At 32.5% G+C, this 25,686-nt stretch overlaps 2 protein-coding genes across 4 annotated transcripts; both read right to left on the bottom strand.

The window, feature by feature from the left end:
• Positions 1-1,400: 1,400 nt before the first annotated feature.
• On the bottom strand, positions 1,401-9,448 carry LOC127706999 (uncharacterized). 3 transcript variants are annotated; one of them, XR_007984689.1, is made up of 6 exons: positions 6,833-9,448; positions 5,301-5,867; positions 4,711-4,815; positions 3,743-3,821; positions 3,160-3,290; positions 1,401-2,082 (listed from the first exon to the last, which is right to left on the bottom strand). XR_007984689.1 is itself a non-coding variant. In XM_052211762.1 (5 exons), exons 2-5 carry the CDS (start codon positions 5,800-5,802, stop codon positions 3,062-3,064), a joined length of 915 nt encoding a protein of 304 aa, XP_052067722.1. In that variant the 5' UTR covers positions 5,803-5,867; positions 6,833-9,448; the 3' UTR covers positions 2,135-3,061. The 3 variants fall into 3 exon arrangements, 2 of the variants coding, with proteins under 2 accessions (XP_052067722.1, XP_052067723.1); XM_052211762.1 differs by lacking the exon at positions 1,401-2,082 and having other exon boundaries at positions 2,135-3,290; XM_052211763.1 differs by lacking the exons at positions 1,401-2,082; positions 6,833-9,448 and having other exon boundaries at positions 2,135-3,290; positions 5,301-5,936.
• Positions 9,449-9,457: 9 nt separating this feature from the next.
• On the bottom strand, positions 9,458-22,317 carry LOC127706998 (uncharacterized). The gene is made up of 7 exons (XM_052211761.1): positions 22,119-22,317; positions 18,057-18,425; positions 16,988-17,476; positions 15,834-15,950; positions 15,600-15,678; positions 11,285-11,494; positions 9,458-10,282 (listed from the first exon to the last, which is right to left on the bottom strand). Exons 1-7 carry the CDS (start codon positions 22,123-22,125, stop codon positions 10,192-10,194), a joined length of 1,362 nt encoding a protein of 453 aa, XP_052067721.1. The 5' UTR covers positions 22,126-22,317; the 3' UTR covers positions 9,458-10,191.
• Positions 22,318-25,686: the final 3,369 nt, after the last annotated feature.

Below are 25,686 nucleotides of genomic sequence, written 5' to 3'. Positions count from 1 at the left end.
AGTAAAATTTAATGTAAATGAGAACTCTGAAATAATGTTTCCAAACTGCAATGTGCCTTAGACACACTTGTCTAGAAAAGGTTGAAAGCACCCGATCGAATCACACATATATTATTAACAGTCATTCTATAGATCAAGATCCACAATATATATTGTATATCATGTAAGTGATATCATCTAATGTTTTTGCACAGTTACATGGTTTGAGAACGTATTATGATACTATCAATGCTGACAAGTTTAGGTGCTTAGGTGTTTAGAGTAATCAATATTCTTATCAAAAACACATTTTTGAGTAATTTTTCTTATATTTTACCATTTTATTGCAAATTTCATTTGCATGGGGTGTGAAGTTTAGTGTCAAAACATAATGTTGGCATGTATAAACACATGAGTAGACAAAAACAGAGATAGAAATATTCCAATTTTGTCTTTTTAAAGCTGTATTGCAAGAAAATCTTCAATTTGAAAAGTTTAACAACTACACTTAAACAATCTGCTAACTTGAATAGTTTTCCGAGAAAAAAAGGAAGAGTAAAATGTTCTGATGATTTTCTTTTGCAAGTAAGAGTTTTTGCACAAGTTAATACCATCAATCGGATGCCCTGAAAAAGTGGCGATATCCAATAGCAATGAACGTTACAAACAATGCTACAGTACAATTTACGATTAATGTACGAGTCTGCAAGGCTGAAGATTATTGAGGCGCTTCGCTTGATGCAAAATACCAATGCTTATATATATATATATATACTAATACTCCGTCAGGTAAAATTGACCGAGTACTGTTTTGGTTGTATTTTCTAGTTTCCTTTTGTTTACACCTCCCACCTCCTTTGAAAAAAAATAGAGAAACACAAATATCAAACAAACAAATACAAAACAAAAGTATAAAAAAAAACAAAAAAAAACCAAACTACCCAAACACAAGTAACGATGTTACCTTATATAAGTATTTGTCTATTTTTTGGCAATTTAACCCTTAGAATAAAATAAAACATGAAGATAGTTGTTGTACTTTGAAAATATTGCTGGTGTGCAAAAGTTCTACACGTTTCCCTCTTTGTCATGCAATTATGGTATTGGCTCTGCTAGTATTTAAATTTTTCTTTGGATTCCGAACGTTTGGATATGATTGTGTCTGATAAGTAGAGCAATCGGAAAGGAAAAATGGGAGTTTCAGTGATTATTAATGTAGCGAATAATCGATGAAAGTACACATAAGACTACTTTTCTGGAAATAATCATGTAAGCTGTTAACTTAGATTCAGTATATAAATTGAGAATGAATTCATGTTATTCAACTGTATGAGATAATAATTTGAAGATATATGTACCTTGTATGTGTTAGACTTTAATGTAATAAAAAAGAAAATATGGAGGTAAAAAAAACAAACATCTAGAGGTAACAAGTAAGTTTAATTATATTTACAAACAAGTATCTCATGCAATACAAATATGTAGTAAATGAAAAAAAAAACACTTTATTAATTTCGTGCAATCGCAGGAAACGTTTTTCTAGATTAACCTTCATCAGGAACCCTAAACCTAAACATTTGTGAAATGAAATTTGCCGATGCTTAAAAACAAAAAATGACAAAACACTCATGTACCACATTACCAATAAATAAGTTAAGTAATACAAATAACACAATGAGCTAAAATAACTTTGAAATAATAGAATAATTATTTGAGCTATAAAGAGCCTCTTCAACATAGGAAGATTACGGACAAATATTCTGCTATTATTTGTTCTAAGAAAAGTCGTTGCGTGTTTACACAAAAGATTTATGATTAATTTCATCGTGTTTTCGGTTTTTTAGAGATAAGAGGCTTCAGTCGATTACTGCTGTTCGACACTCGTCAATCCAGGATACCCGAAAAATTAAAAATTATAAATTTGAGAAATCTTTTTTAAATTCATGTGACCTTATAAAAATTGGAATCTTCGTCTCACATCTGTATTCAATATCACACGATACACTATTGTCCGTAAGAAAATTGTGTTCAGAGATGGTATTTAGTATCTCACTAAAGGTTTTGCAATTTTCCTATATTTCTGTCATTTGGTGGCTGCATCACCTGTAAGAATTAAATATATGAAGCAATAATAACTTTGTTGTATTGCAAAAAATTGATTCAAACTAAAATTTTCCAATAAAGATTTGTTTTTATATATATGATTTCAGTGGCATCTTTGCAAAAAACATATAATCGTACTTCTCACATGTCCCAAGAGAAGACATAAGGAGATTGATTATTTATAGAAAGTGACACAATATATCTAATTGTAGATTCCAATCATAATGCAAACTAATTATTGCAGTAATCAAAAGCCTTTTTGAAATTTAGTTTTTTAATCATTGCGGATTTTAGAAAGTTAATTATTTACTTTTTTTAAAGAAATAGTGGAACTTTTTGTATACAATTTATTTAGATTAAATTTGATAAACAAGTAAATGTATATGAACTCTTTTCCTTGAGGGTTATTGATACATGCGATAAACTTAAATACATCAACACATTTGTATTTAGACAATCAGGTAGGTTTCTTTTCACTATACGTGCTAACATTTTGTGCATTTTAAGAAAATTGGAAATTAAAAAAAAAAAAAAAAAAACGCTATACGTACAGTTATCAAAAAAGAAAAGACTACCTAACACATTATGAGCTGTTGCTGTGAAATACAAATAATATGGGCTTTTGACACATGATGGACCATATTTTTCTTATAGATAAATGACAGGGATTAAATGACAAAATTAACACCATGACTAAAGATATGCTCGACAAACACATCACATACATGTATAATTGTGACATGTTAATACATAAAAGTAATTTGCATAGGTGGCATACTCTTCAAACTATTCAGTCAACCCGGACGAAGGTATGGGTTAGCCTTTTAATTATTGCAATACCTCTCAAAAAGTTGTAAACCTTTAATGCTAACACTATCAATAAAAGCAATAAATCAGGCATATACAAAGATAAAGACAGCTGCCTTTTCACTATAAGTGTTATGTATTAGGATAAATCGATATGGGCAAAACTACACTTTTAAACCAAATGAGTATGTTTTTTTTTCTTACTAATTTCATATTTTAATATAATTGTCCTATTATCAATTCTGAAATTGCCTACATTAATGTTATTACCCTCAAGTGCCTCGATGTTGATAACATCATTCAAATAATTGTGTTCATAATGGCCTAACCTCAATGGGAATAAAGCGCTAAGCTGGAGGTCATTTGCTTTCTTTTTTCCAATATTTAGTAGTTTTCTCCTCCTGAAAGTAAGAGTAAAATAAGTATTTGAAAATTGTAGGTTCCGTTGATCATATTCGCCTTATTTCATTTTAAAGTTACTTGTTGAAACATACATATCTATAAAATAACTAGTCCAAGAATTCAAACAGAAAAATATTCAACGAATGACCGAACAATACATTTAATTCACGAATGATCGTACCGCATGAGTTAATTACTTGTGTTGTTATGTCTCTAGATGAATATTTTTCGATATTTTAATTCTAAAGGAAAATACTCAAATCTTGTTCTTTTGAAAGAATTGTACTTGAACAAACATACGGACTTGTCTTTAGTTAAAGATCAGCAATCAATCTTTCTTTTTTATTGAGAAATTAGATATGTCCTAATAATCCATGAAATTGTGAAATTTGTGACTTATTATTCAGATAATATTTCTTTTGTCGATAGTATTATATTATAAAGGACCTACCGTAATTGACTTCTATTATAAAAACGAAATCCATATGCCATCAGCAGTACAAATGACAAACACACGATGACAGCAAGAACTGCAAACAAAATGAGACTAGAATAACACTCGTAATTCTGTTTTGATGCAGATATATGATGCACGACTTCAAAGGTAACTATTGAAAATTGAAATATTTGACAAGAAAGTCTTTCTTCGCGCTTTTCTGTCTGTAGATTTAATTTTAGATTTACCGGAAGTGTTTTAAATGATATATGTCTTAATGAAATGAAGCTAATGATCAAAGCGGGAAAGGATACTGTCTTCTGCGATTAATTAGCTAACAATGTATTCATCATATACACCAGACTAAGAATTACATTGATATCCCGGTACATGTACATATCCAAGCCAAGTTATTTATAGCTTTAAGGGTATTCTGACAATAAACATGAACAATGATATAATAACTCTTAAATGTTTTAGAACCAATTGAAATTAGTTGGAGAGCTGTAATAAGTGTACCTTGTTTCAATTCAAGGTATTCAAATATACAGGGAGAAAATACCATTGGAGCGATCAAAAACGACAGACAACAACAACATGGCAAAAAACAACAACGACAGGACAACACTCTACACAGTAAACAAACGATTGAGCAGTATGAACCCAATTAAAGAACTGAAACAGAAAATGAACTCATTGTTCTGACAATTGCATTTAAGTTTTAGTTGAATACAGGAAAAATTGGACATGCTGTTAGTATTTACAAACATTCAATTTTAAGTAAGTTATTTGTAGGTGAAAGATTATCAGTTATTTGTTTCTTTGCAATACCTGCGATTATGTCTATACATCAATCTTAAGTCAAACAGATAACAAACAAGTCTTACTTCATCCGTTTTTTTTTACCTTAGAACGACTTGCTATTCTTTTAAAAGCGATAATTCAAAATATATTTATTCAATTATAATAAAAAATAACAGTACTTGTAAATCCAACATGGGATGCTGCAACGATGCTTGTATCATCAGTGCTACTGCTTGTAGTGGTGAAGGTTGAACCATATTCTATAGTGAAATCAAAATGCCGAGCTGTCAATAAAAGATGAAAAATGGCCAATAATAATATGCACACAAAAAGTTTACCAACAAAGACATAGTGGTCAAAGTTCAAAAAATGTTATCTGCTTTAAGATGTCATCAAGAACACACTCTTCAATGTATCCTTTCCTAGGGCAAATAACCGATACAAAAACAGATCTAACAAGAACGCAGTTAACTTTCTTTGTACATCAAAAGTGCTGGTAAATTGATGGTAATTAAAGCATTATTGCAATTTTTTTTCTTTTCCTACGAAGTATAGTCAGCTCATGATCATTAATAAGTATTCTGATCTGATTTGGCATAAAACATGGTTGATGGATCTGGCTATTATATTCATGTATAACCTATAGCAAAATGTATAATGTCATTTGCATGTCATCTTGTTTTAAATAAATATCACAAAAAAAATCTATTATTATATTTTTTGTCTTCTGGTTTGTCTTCTGTTGTTTCGAAAAAAAAACAATACTTACTCCTTACTTCTATTGGTGTCGTTTCTTCATAAATATCTTGATTTTCCAAGGATGAATCTGCCACACAACGAATGATTGCTTGGTTATCTTCAGCAGTTACCTGGATTGTGAGATAACTTGTCCCAATGTATGTGCACATGTCCGGTCCCTTCATCGTTGTTGTAATTATATGCGTGTAATTCGTTGGCAGGTTTTCTCCATTCCGAAATTTTTTCCAGGAAAACCGACCTGGTGGTTTTCCAACATTTCCGGTACATATAGATGTAATGTTATCTCCTTCTGTTAAAATGTTTGGGGTAATGGAATTCTCAATAGTAGTTTTTTCGTGTTTCTCCGGAACGTTAGGATAGTTTAAACTTTTATGGTTAGTAGACGACGATCCAGTTGTTGTGTTGTGTGAATCTCGTGTCATACTGAACTCGGTGTTATTTATGCTACTATTCATTGATGAAGCATTTGTGGCAGGGATTATTTTACGTTGACTTTTTGTTGACCCTGTCATAAGAACTGTTGTTAAATGATCCCATAATTTTGCTGATGCAATATTATCAGGTTTAGAAGGTGGAACTGAAAATAAAAAGACAAATATTCACAAATTATTTTCTTTCGTTTTTGTTTTATTAAGAATTTTTTAATGCGATTACGTGTTTTCATTATTACATAGAACTTACTACCGTTAAAAACACATATGTTAATGCGAAGTTTTTTTTTAGTTTATGTTAGTCTTTCCTAATTTTTCTTTGTTTTGTTGGTACAATTTTATGGTATTACTTTGACCAAAACCTATGGTGGCACATAGATACATGTGTATCAGATAATTGATTGAGACGCAAGCATTTTGATAAAACGATGCGATAGTTATTTTCAGAATTACTATATCAACAAATATACATATGTGAAAGAAACTTATATATATACATATATAAATTGTTATTCAATTGATAGGGGAACGCAGTGGAATAGTTACCAGTCATAATCTTCATATCATTGCTTGACATTACTTTTTTATTGCATTCACACTACGCAAATCCTCGTTTGGTCTGTTGTGAGTGTGCATGGAGTCAATTCGCTATCAAACGCAATGACACTATACTGTTACTATTGTATGCATTGTAATTCCTAAACAACCACAACAAAGTAATTTCTATGCAAACAATCTATTATTTCCGGGGTATTATCTTCTAGTGCTGAACCATTTTTTAATTAACATTAAGAAAGTCCCCTTAGGGTTTATCTTTACTCTAGTATGACCGAATTAATTTGATTACGTATAAATGAAATTATTTGTTGCTCCATTGTGGGTTAAACATTCACTCATGCAAGGATAGAAATTTTAGAATGGGCTGGGGTTTGCTCATCAAGGAATAAAATGTTATGTAAAGATATTTTAAATTTGTTTTCTAAGAATCAAACAAATATTTGATTTGATTTGTTTTATTATATTGTTTGTAATTTCATTAAGCATTGATGTAACTACCATAACTTACGAATTCAATGGTATACTTTCCCTCGCATTTATTAAATGATTTTACATTTAACAACAAAGCTTACAAGTCCTGAGTTAATTATTTCTGTTTTACTATTCACGTCTTGGTAAATAACTGAACAGCTGTAGCTTCTTTCATTATTTTATTTTTCTAATTCATCATGTCTAATCAAAACAATATGCCAATCTTAAAATAACTGGTTCGCATTTATCACATTCTGCCACTATAATAAATGTGATTTGCAATGTTAAAATCTGTCAACTTTTATAAACATTTTGGTTTAGAATACGCTTTTCCGCGACAAGACACACTTAAATTATTACCTTCTGAAAACCGATATTTTAAGCTCATTTAAACCGATGACATTGTTCTAGTAATTGAACCTATCAATATAAACTTGTGATAAAAATGTTCAATGAAGATGACATATGCTACGCTAGACGCTTAACTTCAGATTGCTTAATAAATTCAACAGTAATAATTTCTACGATATAAAACATGGGCATTTATTGCTCGAATGTGACCTACCGAATTATACTTATTACCGGATCTGTACTAACATGAGCAACACGACGGGTGTCACATGTGTAGCAGGATCTGCTTACCCTTCCGGAGCACCTGAGATCACCCCCAGTTTTTGGTAGGGTGTTGCTCAGTCTTTAGTTTTCTATGTTATGTTTTGTGTACTATTTTTTGTCTGTTGGTCTTTTTCTTTTTTAGCCATGGCGTTGTCAGTTTATTTTCGGCTTATGAGTTTGAATGTCCTTCTGGTATCTTTTGCCTCTCTTTTTTGCTCCTGTTGCAACACGAATTTAAATGATTATCTGAATTCATTTAGTGAATTTATAGAACACAGTCATATACGTATACTTGTAACGTTTGGATTTAGATAATCAAATTGAAGCTTCATAAACTGACTTTGTCCAAATCCCTTTTCAAAATAAAGATTATATCGCGCTTGATGGTTTATTAAAAACAGGGCAGTAATTATGCTTTCTACAGATACTGTAAGTAAAAATAATGTAACAAAACACCATAGTTACAAACAAGCATATAATAGTATGTTTCCTCTTTTATTTACAAAACCTGAGTACGTTTTACAAAAAATTATGTGACCACAAAAAGATAAAATAACTTAAAAAATTCAATAATCATTAAAAAGTGATAACTATCAATTTACCAACTTTAAGGCTTTATATTATTTGTTATCAATAAACATAATAAGAAAGCATTATGAATCAACGAACGAAGATATGTCTTAAATGTAAACAAGAATGTAACTTATAGGAAACAGAACACCAAATAACTATCTAAAGGTAGAAAGTAAAATAAACAAAAATACCAAACTCCAAGGGAAATTCAAAACGGAAAGTCCTTTATCAATGTGGCAAAATCAAAAGCTCAAACACACGAAACAAATGGAAAACAACTGTCATATTCCTGAATTGGTACATGTACTTCCTTAAGTACAAAAAGGCTGGTTTTATAGATAGCTAAACCTCTCACTTGCATGACAGGCAGGTTTCATTAAACGTACAAAACTTCATCATATGTTATACATAATTTATGGAAAAACATTAAAACATAAATGAAATAATCATAAGAATGGACAAAAATTAGTCTTTTACTCCTTGATCATGTTGATTATAGATAAATGAATGCAATATCAATGTAAAGCATCCATTTTCTTTAGTAGCAAATTGAAACCGTAACTCGACTGACACAGTTTGAACTTACGAACATCGAAAGGTAATTAAAAAAATGTACCCCAAAAATAAAATGCTTCATAATACATGTGTATTTGAACATATCAAATAACAAGAATACCTTTATCATTAACATTCATAACTTCTTATTTACAAAACAGTATCACTTAGAAAAAAAATCATAAGCACTCAATAGTCAATTTATGGTACGAATTTACTGCACCAATTACCAATTATGACGTATGATTCAACGTACTTTGTAGTATCAAATATGTTTTTAATTCTCTTAACTTGAAAATGTCTTCAATTAAAAACGCCTTTGTTACGATATTGGCCTGTGTTCATGAACTACTTAAACCTATGAAAAAAATCATGTGATTTTGTCAAAACGTTATGTTTAAAAATTTAGTACACTCTGTAAATACTTGACTATATCATCTACAGAAAAAACATGTGACTTTGCAATTTGATACTAGAAACTATTTTTGTCAGTGCATCATGATTAAGGTCATATATCAACTTTTACTCATTATTTGTTACAAGCGTAAAGTGCCTTAAAACATTCAAATAATTATGTATACAATTTGATATTTTCCGGAAATGATATGGATTGAAACAAAGTATTGACAAAGTGTCTTATGAAGATGCACTTTGGTGATAATCATAATTGTGAAATAATATAACATAAAAAGAATGTCCAAAATCATCCGTAAATGAAAAATATAAATATGCAATTCTTATATACAGTTGATTTATGTCCGTCTAATTTTTTAACGATTGTCTGTAGATTCCCCTAAAACGCTGATTTCAATAAATGTATTCCACTTTTCACGATAAATAACAATTAATTTAGAAGCAACAGTAGGTTACCAATGCTTACATTTCATAAATCCACAAAGGGATACTGTTCGTTTTTTGATACAAAGTAAAACAAAAGCTGACGGAATCGCATACCCCCCCCCCCCTCAAAAAAAAGGGATCGATGCCGAGTGTGTCCACATGGTAAGCGAAAGCACCTTCAGACAAACTGTCACAATCAGGAATAGGACAAAAGCGATCAATTAACAGACCACACGGCTATTCTGTTATTTAATCGTCTAAAACCGTGACTACGTTGCTAGTTAGTTTAGACACAGGCACATCGTAACGATTGGTATTTGTTTGGCATTTAATTGAGTAGTAGAAAGGTGGCATTAAACGATCTAACCAAATTTATACCAATATTTTCATACTATTTCTAATAAAATATACCAAAAACTCAACTCACTCTAAAATATATGCCAGTGGAAATTTACCAGAAAACAATAAAAATTTCATACTTCACAAAATTATGACAACACAGATATACACATATTTTCACAATATATTTACATATCTTTTTGTGGGCTGTGTCAAGTTTGTCAAGACAATTCGACGATATCGGCGCCGTATTAAAGATTTTCTTTTTTAATCTGCCCGTCATAGCAACCCTGTTGTCAAGTATCCCACACACTCTCTGGATGGCGCATCTGTCGTTGTACAAAATGGAGATGTAAAAATATACAGGTATGCCTTTAAAATTATCTACGAATCGATCGTTTCTTTGTTGACATTCTGTGCTTTATCACTGAGGTTCTGTTTGTTTATTCTCTCTGTGGACTGGTCGTTAATTTCTTTTTGTTCATCTTGAGATTGCTTTCCCTTTTGAATAGAAATTGTTTAGGTCTGCGTATTGTTTAAATATTGTGTTTTTCCTGCTTCATTCACCTGAGCATATACTGCATGTTGGGTAGGAGAATTTCTGCGAAACCTAAATAGACGTAGAAATTTGTTTATCGTTATTGTTATTTTGTTATTTAAGTTTCAATCAAGGAAACAGACTAATACATTCAACTATTACATGAACATCATACTTAAATAATCAACGGGTTTATCCACTATTCCGATAACGAATGTTATCATATTCTAATGCTTAATACTGGTTACGTTTTGTTAATAAAGAGCAGTCTGTTTTGTCGGCAGAGACATCGGGTTTACTAGTTAGGTCAATACGACCACCTGCTCATTATTGTGTGATGTGACTGAATGTACCAAATTTATTGGGTTTTTTAATGTACACATTTGTTATCAAATAAATCGAAGTTAACATTTGGAAGTTTTAGAACACTAACTCGAGTAACTCCCCCAATTTGTATGCCTGTCACAAGCCAGGAACCGTGTTTATAGTTATATTTAGTAAAATATCAATGCTTTTATTCTTCTGAGAATTTGATGAAATAGGAAAAACATTCATAATCTCTTTTAAATAATCAAATTTAATTTAGAGCTGGTATAGACAATTTCTGTTGTTAAATACAGGACATGAAAACATGTCAGGATATACATAGATTGACACAGTGTTTGGTTAATTTCTAAAAGTGTTACGTCAAGTACCAAATATTACATCCCCATTAAGGACAAGTGCTATATAACCACAGTCCAGCCACGCAATTGCTTAAAAGGGGTTGAACCTAATGGTCGAAAAATTTCAAAGCCATTAGCAATAAGATCATTGCTAATATGTAAGAGGATTGACATTGAATCAATATCGATTGACGTTTAGTCAAAGAAACTAGACCTACATTCTTTATTACACAACTACAATATATAGCCCTTATCAATTGCAAATCCTTTATATCCTAGTGGCTCATGTATCTTGAGAATGACTGCCATTCATTTGGTAATCAGGTATTAGGAGATTGCCCCGTCAAATATGGTTACTTATAAAAGAGGTCATGCTTCGTCTTTAAAAAAACATGTTTCTAATACATACGTGGATAATTTATTTTTATCATCTTTTTCCTGTGTTTCTATGTATACCATGTTCTGCTTTTTAATGTCATCAATGTCAACCGTTGATGTCTCTTTTCCAGTATCATTTTTTTCATAACTGCCTGTCAAAGAAATTGGTTTTAATTGGACTGTTTGATTTAACTGGCTGGAATTAGATTTTTCTTTAACGACATGATATCGACTTTTTTTCCTGAAACGAAATTCAACACATAATAATTTACTTTAATTTAAGCATAAGTACTTTTCTGATTTTCAAATCTCATCAATCAATTAAGGTAATGCAAATAAAGGTAACAAACATAAACTGATAGAATGGCACAAACTCCCAAAGGATATAGACCGATTGGGTCTACAGGGTGAGATTGAATGGCACGAACTCCCAAAGGATATAGACCGATTGGGTCTACAGGGTAAGATTGAATGGCAAGAACTCCCAAAGGATATAGACCGATTGGGTCTACAGCGTAAAATTGAATGGAACGAACTCCCAAAGGATATCGACCGATTGGGTCTACAGCGTAAGATTGAATGGCAAGAACTCCCAAAGGATATAGACCGATTGGGTCTACAGGGTGAGATTGAATGGCACGAACTCCCAAAGGATATAGACCGATTGGGTCTACAGGGTAAGATTGAATGGCAAGAACTCCCAAAGGATATAGGCCGATTGGGTCTACAGGGTAAGATTGAATGGCAAGAACTCCCAAGGGATATAGACCGATTGGGTATACAGGGTAAGATTGAATGGCAAGAACTCCCAAAGGATATAGACCGATTGGGTCTACAGGGAAAGATTGAATGGCACGAACTCCCAAAGAATATAGACCGATTGGGTCTAGAGGGTACGATTGAATGTCAAGAACTCTTAAAAGATATGGGCCGATTGGGTATACAGGGTAAGATTGAATGGCAAGAACTCCCAAAGGATATAGACCGATTGGGTATACAGGGTAAGATTGAATGGCACGAACTCCCAAAGGATATAGACCGATTGGGTCTACAGGGAAAGATTGAATGGCACGAACTCCCAAAGAATATAGACCGATTGGGTCTACAGGGTAAGATTGAATGGCAAGAACTCCCAAAAGATATAGACCGATTGGGTCTACAGGGTAAGATTGAATGGCAAGAACTCCCAAAGGATATAGACCGATTGGGTCTACAGGGTAAGATTGAATGTCAAGAACTCAATAAGGATATAGACCGATTGGGTATACAGGGTAAGATTGAATGGCAAGAACTCCCAAAGGATATAGACCGATTGGGTATACAGGGTAATGTTGAATGGCAAGAACTCCCAAAGGATATAGGCCGATTGGGCCTACAGGGTAAGATTGAATGTCAAGAACTCCCAAAGGATATAGACCGATTGGGTATATAGGGTAAGATTGAATGGCAAGAACTCCCAAAGGATATAGACTGATTGGGTATACAGGGTAAGATTGAATGGCAAAAACTCCCAAAGGATATAGGCCGAATGGGTCTACAGGGTAAGATTGAATGGCAAGAACTCCCGAAGGATATAGACCGATTGGGTATACAGGGTAAGATTGAATGGCACGAACTCCCAAAGGATATAGACCGATTGGGTCTACAGGGTAAGATTGAATGGCAAGAACTTCCAAAGGATATAGACCGATTGGGTATACAGGGTAAGATTGAATGGCACGAACTCCCAAAGGATATAAGCCGATTGGGTCTACAGGGTAAGATTGAATGGCAAGAACTCCCAAAGGATATAGACCGATTGGGTATACAGGGTAAGATTGAATGGCACGAATTCCCAAAGGATATAGACCGATTGGGTCTACAGGGAAAGATTGAATGGCTCGAACTCCCAAAGGATATAGACCGATTGGGTCTACAGGGTAAGATTGAATGTCAAAAACTCCCAAAAGATATGGGCCGATTGGGTCTACAGGGTAAGATTGAATGGCAAGAACTCCCAAAGGATATAGGCCGATTGTGTCTACAGGGTAAGATTGAATGGCAAGAACTCCCAAAGGATATAGGCCGATTGTGTCTACAGGGTAAGATTGAATGGCAAGAACTCCCAAAGGATATAGACCGATTGGGTCTACAGGGTAAGATTGAATGGCAAGAACTCCCAAAGAATATAGACCGATTGGGTCTACAGGGTAAGATTGAATGGCACGAACTCCCAAAGGATATAGACTGATTGGGTCTACAGGGAAAGATTGAATGGCACGAACTCTCAAAAGATATAGACCGATTGGGTCTACAGGGTAAGATTGAATGTCAAGAACTCCCAAAAGATATGGGCCGATTGGGTCTAGAGGGTACGATTGAATGTCAAGAACTCTTAAAAGATATGGGCCGATTGGGTATACAGGGTAAGATTGAATGGCAAGAACTCCCAAAGGATATAGACCGATTGGGTATACAGGGTAAGATTGAATGGCACGAACTCCCAAAGGATATAGACCGATTGGGTCTACAGGGAAAGATTGAATGGCACGAACTCCCAAAGAATATAGACCGATTGGGTCTACAGGGTAAGATTGAATGGCAAGAACTCCTAAAAGATATAGACCGATTGGGTATACAGGGTAAGATTGAATGGCAAGAACTCCCAAAGGATATAGACCGATTAGGTCTACAGGGTAAGATTGAATGTCAAGAACTCCCAAAGGATATAGACCGATTGGGTATACAGGGTAAGATTGAATGGCAAGAACTCCCAAAGGATATAGACCGATTGGGTATACAGGGTAATGTTGAATGGCAAGAACTCCCAAAGGATATAGGCCGATTGGGCCTACAGGGTAAGATTGAATGTCAAGAACTCCCAAAGGATATAGACCGATTGGGTATACAGGGTAAGATTGAATGGCAAGAACTCCCAAAGGATATAGACTGATTGGGTATACAGGGTAAGATTGAATGGCAAAAACTCCCAAAGGATATAGGCCGAATGGGTCTACAGGGTAAGATTGAATGGCAAGAACTCCCGAAGGATATAGACCGATTGGGTATACAGGGTAAGATTGAATGGCACGAACTCCCAAAGGATATAGACCGATTGGGTCTACAGGGTAAGATTGAATGGTAAGAACTCCCAAAGGATATAGACCGATTGGGTATACAGGGTAAGATTGAATGGCACGAACTCCCAAAGGATATAAACCGATTGGGTCTACAGGGTAAGATTGAATGGCAAGAACTCCCAAAGGATATAGACCGATTGGGTATACAGGGTAAGATTGAATGGCACGAATTCCCAAAGGATATAGACCGATTGGGTCTACAGGGAAAGATTGAACGGCACGAACTCCCAAAGGATATAGACCGATGTGGTCTACAGGGTAAGATTGAATGTCAAAAACTCCCAAAAGATATGGGCCGATTGGGTCTACAGGGTAAGATTGAATGGCAAGAACACCCAAAGGATATAGACCGATTGGGTCTACAGGGTGAGATTGAATGGCACGAACTCTCAAAGGATATTGACCGATTTGGTCTACAGGGTAAGCGTCTCCTGCTTTGCAGGAATCATCCACTATGTAAATCCATACTCCGTCAAAATGTCAAAATCGTGAAAAAAACATAGTCGGTAAAAATACATTTTGGACAACTGTTATGACATATAAAAGTCTTATACCGTAAACACATATTGTTAGTGAGTTGAGACACAGACACATCGATTTAAACGCCATACAACGGGGCAGAGGAAAAATGACTGCTGAGAAATGAACAGTTGACTATTAGAAAAATAAATTCGTAACGTTTGTCAACGACTCTAATTTAACGTCACCAATCTGTGTTAATATTGATTAAAATCAATCAAGATATGAGGCTGACCTTCTAGTTTCTGTTGTATCCGTAATCTCAAGATTATTGGGATATATGAGATGCAAGCATTCACTGAGAGTGCAATTAAATAACTTTACAAAAGATTTTTCTTTTTTTTCTTTGAAAAGGTTTTGTATAAGTTTGATTCATATGTGAATTAAACAAGTCGGCCAGTAGGGTCCACAATAAGTAAACATTGGGGGTACCGACAGTCTGTTGACATCAGTTCACAGAACTTAAAATTTGTTGTCGAAAAATCAAAACTTGCAAAAGGAAATTAACATTTTATTAACCATTTTTATCTTTATTGATCAAAAGCCTTTTATGTGATGATGTATTTGGCTCACAAAATTATTTATACTTGTTTGATAAATTATTTAATGTTGCTCTTCCAAGCTGTTTCGTTTTTAAATGTTTTATTCTCTACAAGTATCAGTTTAAAATATAATCCATAATATGAAAAATTTAGTGAAATAACTTACTTTTTTCCCTTTCGTTTGTATAAACAAATTACAATAATCAATAAAAGCAAGACTGCTATACCAACAACTACACAAATACCTGCGAAAAGAGACAAAAATCATATATAACTCCTAAGATCTAGAGAAAGGCTGTTTTAACATGTTTAAAGGGTTACAAAATATCATATTATTTAATTGTAAATCCATCGTTTATGTAATAATGTTAAAACACAAACATGATAAATTATATATTACCTATGTATCCACTGGCACTGTGCACTTTTGGTTGATCGGTTGAAACTATAACAGTATTGCCTATCATAGTACCTGACGTTGTTCGTCTAGTTTCCATCGTAGTATCCAAATCAGGAGCTGTTAAAATTAGACAAATTTGATTCATTGATGAACACTAAAAATTGTGCGGAAAATACGTCATGCATACTCAGAACACAATGTAAAGCAACATGAGTTTACTCCGATGTGTACTATACCGACACATTGAATCGGATTATCAAAGAACTAGCAGGTAGTCAGTAGAGGATGCCATCTATCCTACCTGCATACATTAATCAAGCTGAATAATTGCTCTAATTTATAAATGCTGCTCTCAAAATGAAAAGCAGACAGCCTAAATTGATTTATTTAAGTTGATTTTGTTGAGACAGATACATAAGTATTTCTTAACTGATGTGTTATGTTACGTGTGTTTATTTCTCTTAGTGTATGTTTTCTATAGATAAAATTGCTTTGAACATCAAATGAGAAAAATGTCTAACGACACTTACGAGTTTTATGAAGGTAAAACGCGCGTTTGGCGTACCACATTATAATATTGTATAAGTCTGGTATCTTTAGTGAATTTTTTAAAGGTGCAATGCGGAAATATCAATATCTACAGTACCTACCAGAATTTGGTAAAAGAACAAAAGGTACGTATATCGTTCCATGTGTTGCAAGTTAATCATAAATTATCTTTATTATGACTAATTTCAACGTAAAATGTATGAAATGGATTAATGACATTTGAACGCAACTGATGAGTCTGATGAAGATGAAACCCGCGTCTGGTGAACCAAATTATAAGTTTGGTGTCTTTGACGCTGATTTTGTTACATTTGAAAATTAAGGGATAGCTTCTCTTCTAACATAAAACTGCAAGAAATTCCTCATCGAACTATACGTATATTTTGAGTTTTTTCTGTTGTGTACAAAATGATTGTTTTATTATTAACATTATTCTGTCAACAAATAAAGAAAAAAATGCTTCTACTATTAAATTATTTTGTCTTCTATGACTTTTTTCCAGTACGTGACTTTTATGTCATTAAAAGTTGAAAATTTCAATTGCAATCTTTTTTCACTTTTTTTTTCCAATTAGTAGTGTAATAAGAAATTAGACAAATTCTTACACTGAACTTCCATTGGTATAGTTTCTATATACATATTTGGATGTGCCAATGGTGAATTTACTGTGCATCGAATGATGGCCTTGTTATCCTCAGCAGTTACCTGGATTGTCAAGGTACTTGACCCATTGTAGGAGCACATATCAGATACCTCCTGTATAGTTGTAGTAATATCTGTGTAATCTATTGGATTTTCGTCATGCTTGTTTTTTTGCCAGATGAATTTTCCTGGTGGATTTCCAACATTTCCAGTACAAAGAAATGTAATATTATCTCCTTTCTTTAAGATTGTGGAGGTAATTGATGGTTCATCATTGGAATGTTCATCATTCGTTGTTCGCCTGTTCGAAATGATCTGGCTAAGAGTTGTTTTAAATTTATTGTGTCCTACAGTAAAATGAGGGGAATTCGTATTTTCTATCGTTATCGGTGTTGTTGCATCGTCTTCTAATGAATTAACCATAGTTATGAGATAGGGGTTGGAAGGTGGAACTGCAAAAATATTTTTGAAAAGATTAGCTTAATTTAGGACAGCAGATGTCAAACACTGAAACAGTTGTTTTAATATAAACTTTTTATATAGTTCGCAACAATTATTCACATGTTCATGTAATATAAAATAATATACGAAAACAATGTACCTGTCAAAATTGTTTACTAGTTGAGTGTACCCTTCAATCTGTGTTTATTCAACTGAAAACTCCTTTGCCATTAATTGATAGTGCGGGGTTTTTTTAACAAATAAAACATAAGATCAGAAAATTAAGTTTTTGTATCTTTTTTGCCGTATCAAAAAAGCAATACAGCTATTTCATATATTCCTTTCTATTAAAACTCAATATAAATCAACCATGACTAATATTTGCTTATAGTTTTCATATAAAATTTTGTGTATCATAGACAAACATGAACCAGTAAATTTGTTAAGAAAGCCAATATTTTGTCTTATTTTGTGAATATATGAATAGCATGTTTTGATTCTTTATAATGTTTTTGATATTTGTTCGATATTTTTTTTATTTTCTTTTATAATTTTGTAAGCTTTCCTTATGTACGTCTACATTATTGTTACCTTTAACGAAAAGAGATGTGAATCCTGAATTCCTTCTTTCTGTTTTGCTGTTTTGGTCAAGATAAACAACGGAACAACTGTAGTTAATTTGATCAATGCAGGTGAGATTATTAAATGTCAAAACAGCTTCTGCAGACACTTTACTTATATTCATCAGTGTTACTCTTCCTTCCAAATACAGTCCTTTGGTTGTAAATCTTGGTTTATCATCTGGTAAGAATGTTACAACTGTTTCATTGTCAGCTTTCAACTCGATGGCAAATATCTTGGTTACATTATGACTTGTGAATGAGCATTTTATTTGTGTACCACTTTCATCTATTACTCCGGATATGTTTTGATTTATTCGCACAGTAATAGAATACGCACCTAAAAAACAAAAAAGTGCTGTTAATTAGATACCTCTATATACAATTATATAATTTCATTAATTCGTGTAATTTCTATGTTAGTTTCACACTACTCATTTCATTGGCATGGCACAAAAAGGTCCATAGAAATAGAATCGGGATACATTTCCGTTTGATATCGGACTTTTGTCATATTTTCGAATGTGATGATTTCTTAACAATTATGACAATTTTGTATCCTCCGTATGTCTACCTTGTGGTTTGTGATAATTATAAGTCAACATATGTGTGATTTGTTTATTAAAAGGTGTAATTCGATTTACAGGAGACGCTAAACTTTAAATATAAATGACCTGGCATGAAAATAACATTGCTTCGATTATTTTTGTCAACCAAAGAAACTAAACAGTAAAGAAAACTAATCTTTCAAGAACAGTTCCATTATTTGTTGGTATAAACTTTTTCTTCAATGTTCCTGGTAAAACGGTTGAACAAAATTTGCCACGAGAATATGTTAAAACCACGGATAATGCATGAAATGTATTACTCCGCATCCTTATATCTAAACAGTCATTTATATAGGTCTACCTACTTGAGGGAAACTATTTTCAATGAAGCATTTTTTCTAAGAAACAGAGTTTTAAGAGAAAGGTAGGCGATTGTGTTATTAAACTTTCATCACATTACTCGTATTAACATAGAACTTTAAAATAAATAAGATTCCTAATGCATTTTGCAAAAAAGAGTAAATGCTGATGTTGTGGTAAATCACATTAGTCGCTATGATACATGTAATAACTGCATTTAAACAATGACAATTGAGATCACACCTTAAAGTCTTCCGTACACGATTTTCATTTTATTAGATGATATTTTCAAGTAAAACTTGTAAATTTGTGGTTTCTTCAAAACTGAATAACTTATCCCTTAAGAAGAATAATTATTTTTGATTTGTTGCAACACGACATTTACCAGGCAAATGACTTATAAGAATTTTGGTAAAAAGTTGACTGCGAGACATGATCTTTTAACTACAAGTTTATGTAATACAGACTACTGTAGTGTTTTTTCCAATTGCAGCATCTGTTCTGTTAATTTTTTTTGGGGGGAAAATAATTTCATTTCTATCATTTCTTACTCATTTCATAGACATTATGTATACACAATACGTGAAAACAAATAAGTCATCAAACTCTTGAACAGCTAAAGTATATATTTGTATTCCGTCATACAAATGTAAAAGTATTTTTTTAATAAACAAAGCCGATAAAAAAGGAACACCTTATGTTAAATGATGAAGCATTATAAGAAAGACCTTATTAGTTGTGGTAATACTTCTATTAATAGACATATATCTGTGTAAAATTAAAAGTTATTTCATATAGTTACATTTATATCATCAAAAAAGTTATCAGAAGATCAACTTTAAAGCGTGTTTCTTCAATGCACTTTATTACAGTCACATTGTAATTTCGAAGAGAAGTTTTGAAATAATAACATATTGAATCAATTAAAATATATTTTCTATTAATTTATTTTCATTTGAATCCAACTTTGTAAAAACTTCTATTTAGTTTTAAAAAGGTGTCATTTATATATATTTTCGTATTTGCAGACTAATGTAAACATTTGGATAGCAAGCGATGACAGAACTCACCACTAATACCTCTTACAACAATAAACCACATTAACAACAAACACCTCTTTTTCCGAAAAAGACAGACAAAAACAATAAACAACGGATAAGACATCATTCAGATAGCCCAGTAAATATATCAATCACAAATATCTGTTAACTCTGTCCCGTACCTGACCAGTTAGGATTCGATGCTGGTTTTTAAATGTAATGTCTTTACCAAATTTTATGTAATCTAGACAGGTTGGTTCATTGATAACAGATGGCAAGCAACGTACCGATTTTTGAAGTTTGAAAAAAACTTTCGCTATATTTAGCTGATTATGTATATATCTAATGAAAGTAAACAAAAAATGGACACTTACCATGTATCTGGCTTATTATTATAATACTCAAAGTTACAACACATTTGATCAGATCCATTGTCATTTTGCCTTTGTTTAATAAGTACTAATATAATTAAATATGAAAGTTAAGATTTATTTATATATACATGTATACATCTTTCTGATTAAAAATAGATAACGTAAGTATCATAATTATATTTGAGAGGATTTACCACTCATTGTAAATATTACTGAAGATATATTTTTAGGAATTGGGGAATTTCGTGTATTTTCTTTTTAGTTAGCAACATATGATTACTGCGAGTGCGCTTTTCTTTAAAAGTTTGTTCCTGTAATATTTTCTAAAAGAAACAATAACTTTTAAAAAATCAGAATCTGTTTTATCTACGATATAAGACCTTTACCGTTAATCGCCGTAAATAGATGTTCGTTAAACATAACACTAATATTTAGGTTAATTTATATACGTTTTTTGTGTAAATAGCTATACAAATGGAAATTTATTGGTTTTATTGTTATGAAATTTTGTAAATCATGTTAATCGGAAGTTTGAAGCAAAATCATTTCGTGAAGCAAAGGTGATTTTTCATTTTCTAGGTCAACTGAAACTGATATCACACAAACAATCCTAACGTTACTACGATGTCCTTCAGTGTGGTTAATTTCTATAACATGTAATAAAGAGGGGCGAAAGATATCAAAGGGACATTCAAATTCATAAGTCGAAAATAAACTGACAACGTCATGGCTAAAAATGAAAAATACCAACAGACAAACAACAGTTCACAAAACACAACATAAAAAACTTACGACTGAGCAACACGAACCGCACTAAAAACTAGTGTAATCGCAGGTGCTCCGGAAGAGTAACCAGATCCTGCTCCACATGTGGCACACGTCGTGTTGATCATGTTAGGACGAACTAAAGACTGAGCAACACGAACGCCACCAAAAAAAACGTTAGTGTTAATGAATCATTGAAAACATCTTATGATCCTTAAAAACAGAACAATCTATTTGGTATACGTGAATCAGGCATAAACCTTACATTTTGCCTGTCAGTAAGCGGTTACAATACCCTGGAGACGTTAAAAAAAAATCCGATGAAGAACCATAGTCAGAGAAAACTAACAATAGCATGGCCAACATAAAGAAAAGACAAATCACATTCACAAAAACAGTACATATTGAGCAGCACCTAATGCTGGTGGCTAAAAACTAAGGTCAAATGTATTTTATACCAATTTGACAGAGGCCATTTTTGACTGTCTTGATCAGATAATTCATTGTTCTTAAGCACAACGACATTCTATATATCTAGTTTTACATATATAGCCTTAGCTTTCTATATTGTGATGTTACATTATTGTTTCAGGTTAGGGTGAAGGTTGGCGCCTATTAAAACGTTTAAACCCGCTGCATGTTTTTGCACCTGTCCTAAGTCAGGAACCTGATGTTCAGTGGTTGCCGTTTGTTGATGTGGTTCAAAAGTGTTTCTCATTTCTCGTTTTTTATATAGATTAGACCGTTGGTTTTTCCTGTTTGAATACACTAGTCATTTTTGGGGCCCTTTATAGCTTGCTGTTCGGTGTGAGCCAAGGCTCCGTGTTGAATGCCGTACTTTGACCTATAATGGTTTACTTTTACAAATTGTGACTTGGATGGAGAATTGTCTCATTGGCACTCATACCACATCTTCTTATATCTATTAGCATTTGCCACAACTTACCAAACATTCGTGTGTTCAATGCTCTGAATTAAACAGCATATCCGATTTGACCTTCGAACTCTATTGATTTGCGCTCCATTGATGAATCAAATGTAGCCGAAATGCGCGTTTGGCGTACCAAATTATACGACTGCTAATTTGATGATCGGTGAGTTTTTTTTTTTTAGTGTACATGAACAAAGGTTTATCCTTTCATAAACATTATGCATGCTGATGGAAAGTAGTTTTTGTTTTATAATGTACATCCTGTTAAAATTATAAACAAAGGTAAGTCGGTCACCAGACCGTTACATACATTTTTTGTACATGTATATGTTTTTTAAACCTTTCGGAAGCGTACATTAGGATTTAGGAAAAGCAGTATCATGTTTATCTTTATTTTTTGTGGTTTTTTTTCTTGGTAAGGGGGAGGGGGTGTGGAGGGAAATTGGTTTGTTTGGAGAATATCAGCTTAATGTGACAATAGAGCGAACGGATCCAGCGCAGCAAACAAATGTAGAAAAAAAAATCTGATATATAGCAAGACGCTAAATCCTTTTGCAATGAAAATTGTAATCAGAATAATACATGCTTTATCGTCTCTAGGAGCGCTCAAGCGTGAAATATTGAAGCAAATATAAAAGAATTCCATCAAATAGAAAATAGTTTTTCTTGAATAAAGGTGAATTTTTTTTCTGAATAGAGTGAGTCTGACGACGGCTATAATTCGTTCAACAAATCTAGATCCTACATCCGTGGAAAAATGTCCCATACATTGGGTCTCTAGCGTTTTCCGTGATGATTATTCCTGTACAACTGATCTCCCTTTAATGATGAATACTAATCGGAGTTTTCAATTGCTATACATTATCATTTTATTAGTATTCACATTATTTTTATTGGTTTCAACTGCAATGTTTTCAAATTTGTATCTCCAGTTCGTAAATGCATCTTTGTTTTCAATATAACGGTTAAAATAAAAATTCATTTTCATATACAAAATACAATTTTAATGGGGAGGAGAGGTGTTTCGTTAACAATTACTGTTTATTTAGAATTTTGAATATTGATAAAAGATATAACCAATTTCCATAGCTAGTAACATTTTTTTCATTATTCCTTTCCAAAGTTACCAAATCTTATATGCATCTGAAAAAGCTTCTGATATTTACTTTGGATGTAATGTACAAACGAGCTTTTTTATCATTAATAATTATTTAAAAGTTAAAATTGAAATGAATTCTAGAACTGAGAATGGAAAAGGGAAATGTGTCAAAGAGACAACAACCCGACCGAAGAGCAGAAAACAGCCCAATGCAACCAATGGGTCTTCAACGCAACGAGAAAATTCTACACCTGGAGGCGGGATTCAGCTGGCCCCTAAAGAATAATGTATACTAGTACACCGTAATGAACGCCACACTAAACTTTGAAATATATAAATGAACCAAAATTTAAAAAAAAACACAAAACTAACAAAGGCTAGAGATTCCTGACTTGGGACAGGCGCATGATTTTGGCGGGGTTAAACATGTTTTGTGAGATCTCAATCCTCCCCTATACCTCTAGCCAATGTTGAATAAACAAACACACATTATACTTATGTTCAGAGTAATTTATTCTGTAAGGCCTAATTATTTCACCGTAACTTTATTTTCAGTGATGTTCAAGCACTTAATTATCTACAAAATTCAAAAGCCTATTACAATAGTTGACGAGATCATTAAACCTAAAAAGACCAACATTGTATCCAAATGCTAATAAGGAATCAGAGCTATTGCACGAGGGAGACATATTCTTTGATTTAAGATATTTTCATAATAGTAAATCACAATATCTGTATTTTGGTAAAGTGATAAATTTAAAAACATTTGGGTACATTATACATGTTAAATCACTACCCCACTTCAAAAAAAGGGGAACGTTCCTTACAATATAAGGTAAAGTGTGCGATTTTAAAAATATCTTCCATGAAAATGACTAAAAGGTTTTTCCATGACACATACATCACTTCTTTGATGTTTTATATTACTAGCTATAATATTTAAAAACTACAAAGGCATTAACAACATTGTGAATCTAAAAGAATATGGTTAAATAAATTGTTCGTACCCCAAAATAAGAATAACATCACAGCATTGGTTATTTCCATTGATTATGACGTTTTTAACCAATCACGACGTTTTAGTGTACGCTTTTGAAAATATTACCAATTATGCATTAGATTCTAAAACGGCTAATTATAATTATAGCTAAGATGGTTATTGACAAAGATATAATTAGATTTAGGAATCTTTTGTAAACATATGCATCGAAACGTGACATGGATTTTCCATTAATATGCACTTATATACAAGTGTTTGAAAGAAAGTGGAAAACATGATATGCATTAGATATCCTTACAGGATGTTTGACATAAAACATGAAATTTAATAATTATAGGTTGCAATTCTGTAAATACAGACAATGCAATTTCCCATAGGAACTCCCTTTGCGGCTAAAACTGTGACACTTTTACTATGAAGTTTCGTGAAAAATAATATCCCAGAACGGAAAGTTTATATGCACTACTATTTTATTCAAAGGTCAAAATATAGGGCTGTGCGGCATATTTTCAACATTTATATGCCTTGAACTTCTAAGAGTTTAAACTTATACTAAAATTCTATACTACCCTTACCTCCATTTTTGGACCTCCTAAGAATTAAAATTTAGCCGCTACCATGTTTTTCTATACTGGTTACATTCCAAAGTGATGTCTCTATGAGATGAAACACAGAGATCATCAATGGGAACCAGTACGTTAACAAATTAACATACCTATGAATATTAAATATCTCCCCAAAAGAGGCGTGGTTTGAGAAACAGCTGTATTTACAAAGTGCAACCTATACAAACATTTATTCAAATAGAAAACTCTCTAAAAACACTTTTTCTCACAACAATACTTATTTATCAGAATTATAGCCTTAAAGAAATCACTTCATATACTCTAAGTCTCCTTTTACAGTACATTTTATACCCCTACCCCTGTTTCAATTTTTTAAAGATTTTGAAAACAAGACTCTAATTATTGCCAGCTTACCCTATGTGCATGTTTTCTGACATGAACTGTCTAAAACCTGTTTGAAACTATTCTGATAACAAATTGAAAGCATTTTAGAATACTATAAATGTATTGTTTATTAGTTAAGCATTGCAACATTCAAGATTATACAAAGTATCCAATCCTGCCTGTGTCTCCAGTCCACATCTTACTGTATGCCTATTTGTCAATGAAAGTTCACAATTTCTGCCTCAAATGGTCAGTTTAGAATTCTTGTCACAACAGTATCATCCCTAACCATATATCTAACATAAGTAAGTTAATATATGTCCTAGAAGTATTTAAACAAAGCCATATTTGCAAAAGTTGTATTTATGAAGATATCAGTCTGGTGCATAAATTCACTAAAAGTTTGATTGAAATGACTGCTTACATCTGATTTTTGCATAACTTCCTAGCACAGTTATTGTTTACTTTATAAAAGACCTTTAAAATAAAAAAATCATAGCATTTACAAGTTAAATTATCTGTTTTATGACTCAG

The sequence above is a fragment of the Mytilus californianus genome, unplaced genomic scaffold, assembly GCF_021869535.1.
Source record: "Mytilus californianus isolate M0D057914Y unplaced genomic scaffold, xbMytCali1.0.p SCAF_6, whole genome shotgun sequence".
Taxonomy (NCBI): domain Eukaryota; kingdom Metazoa; phylum Mollusca; class Bivalvia; order Mytilida; family Mytilidae; genus Mytilus; species Mytilus californianus.
This window is presented reverse-complemented; position numbering and strand designations above follow the sequence as displayed.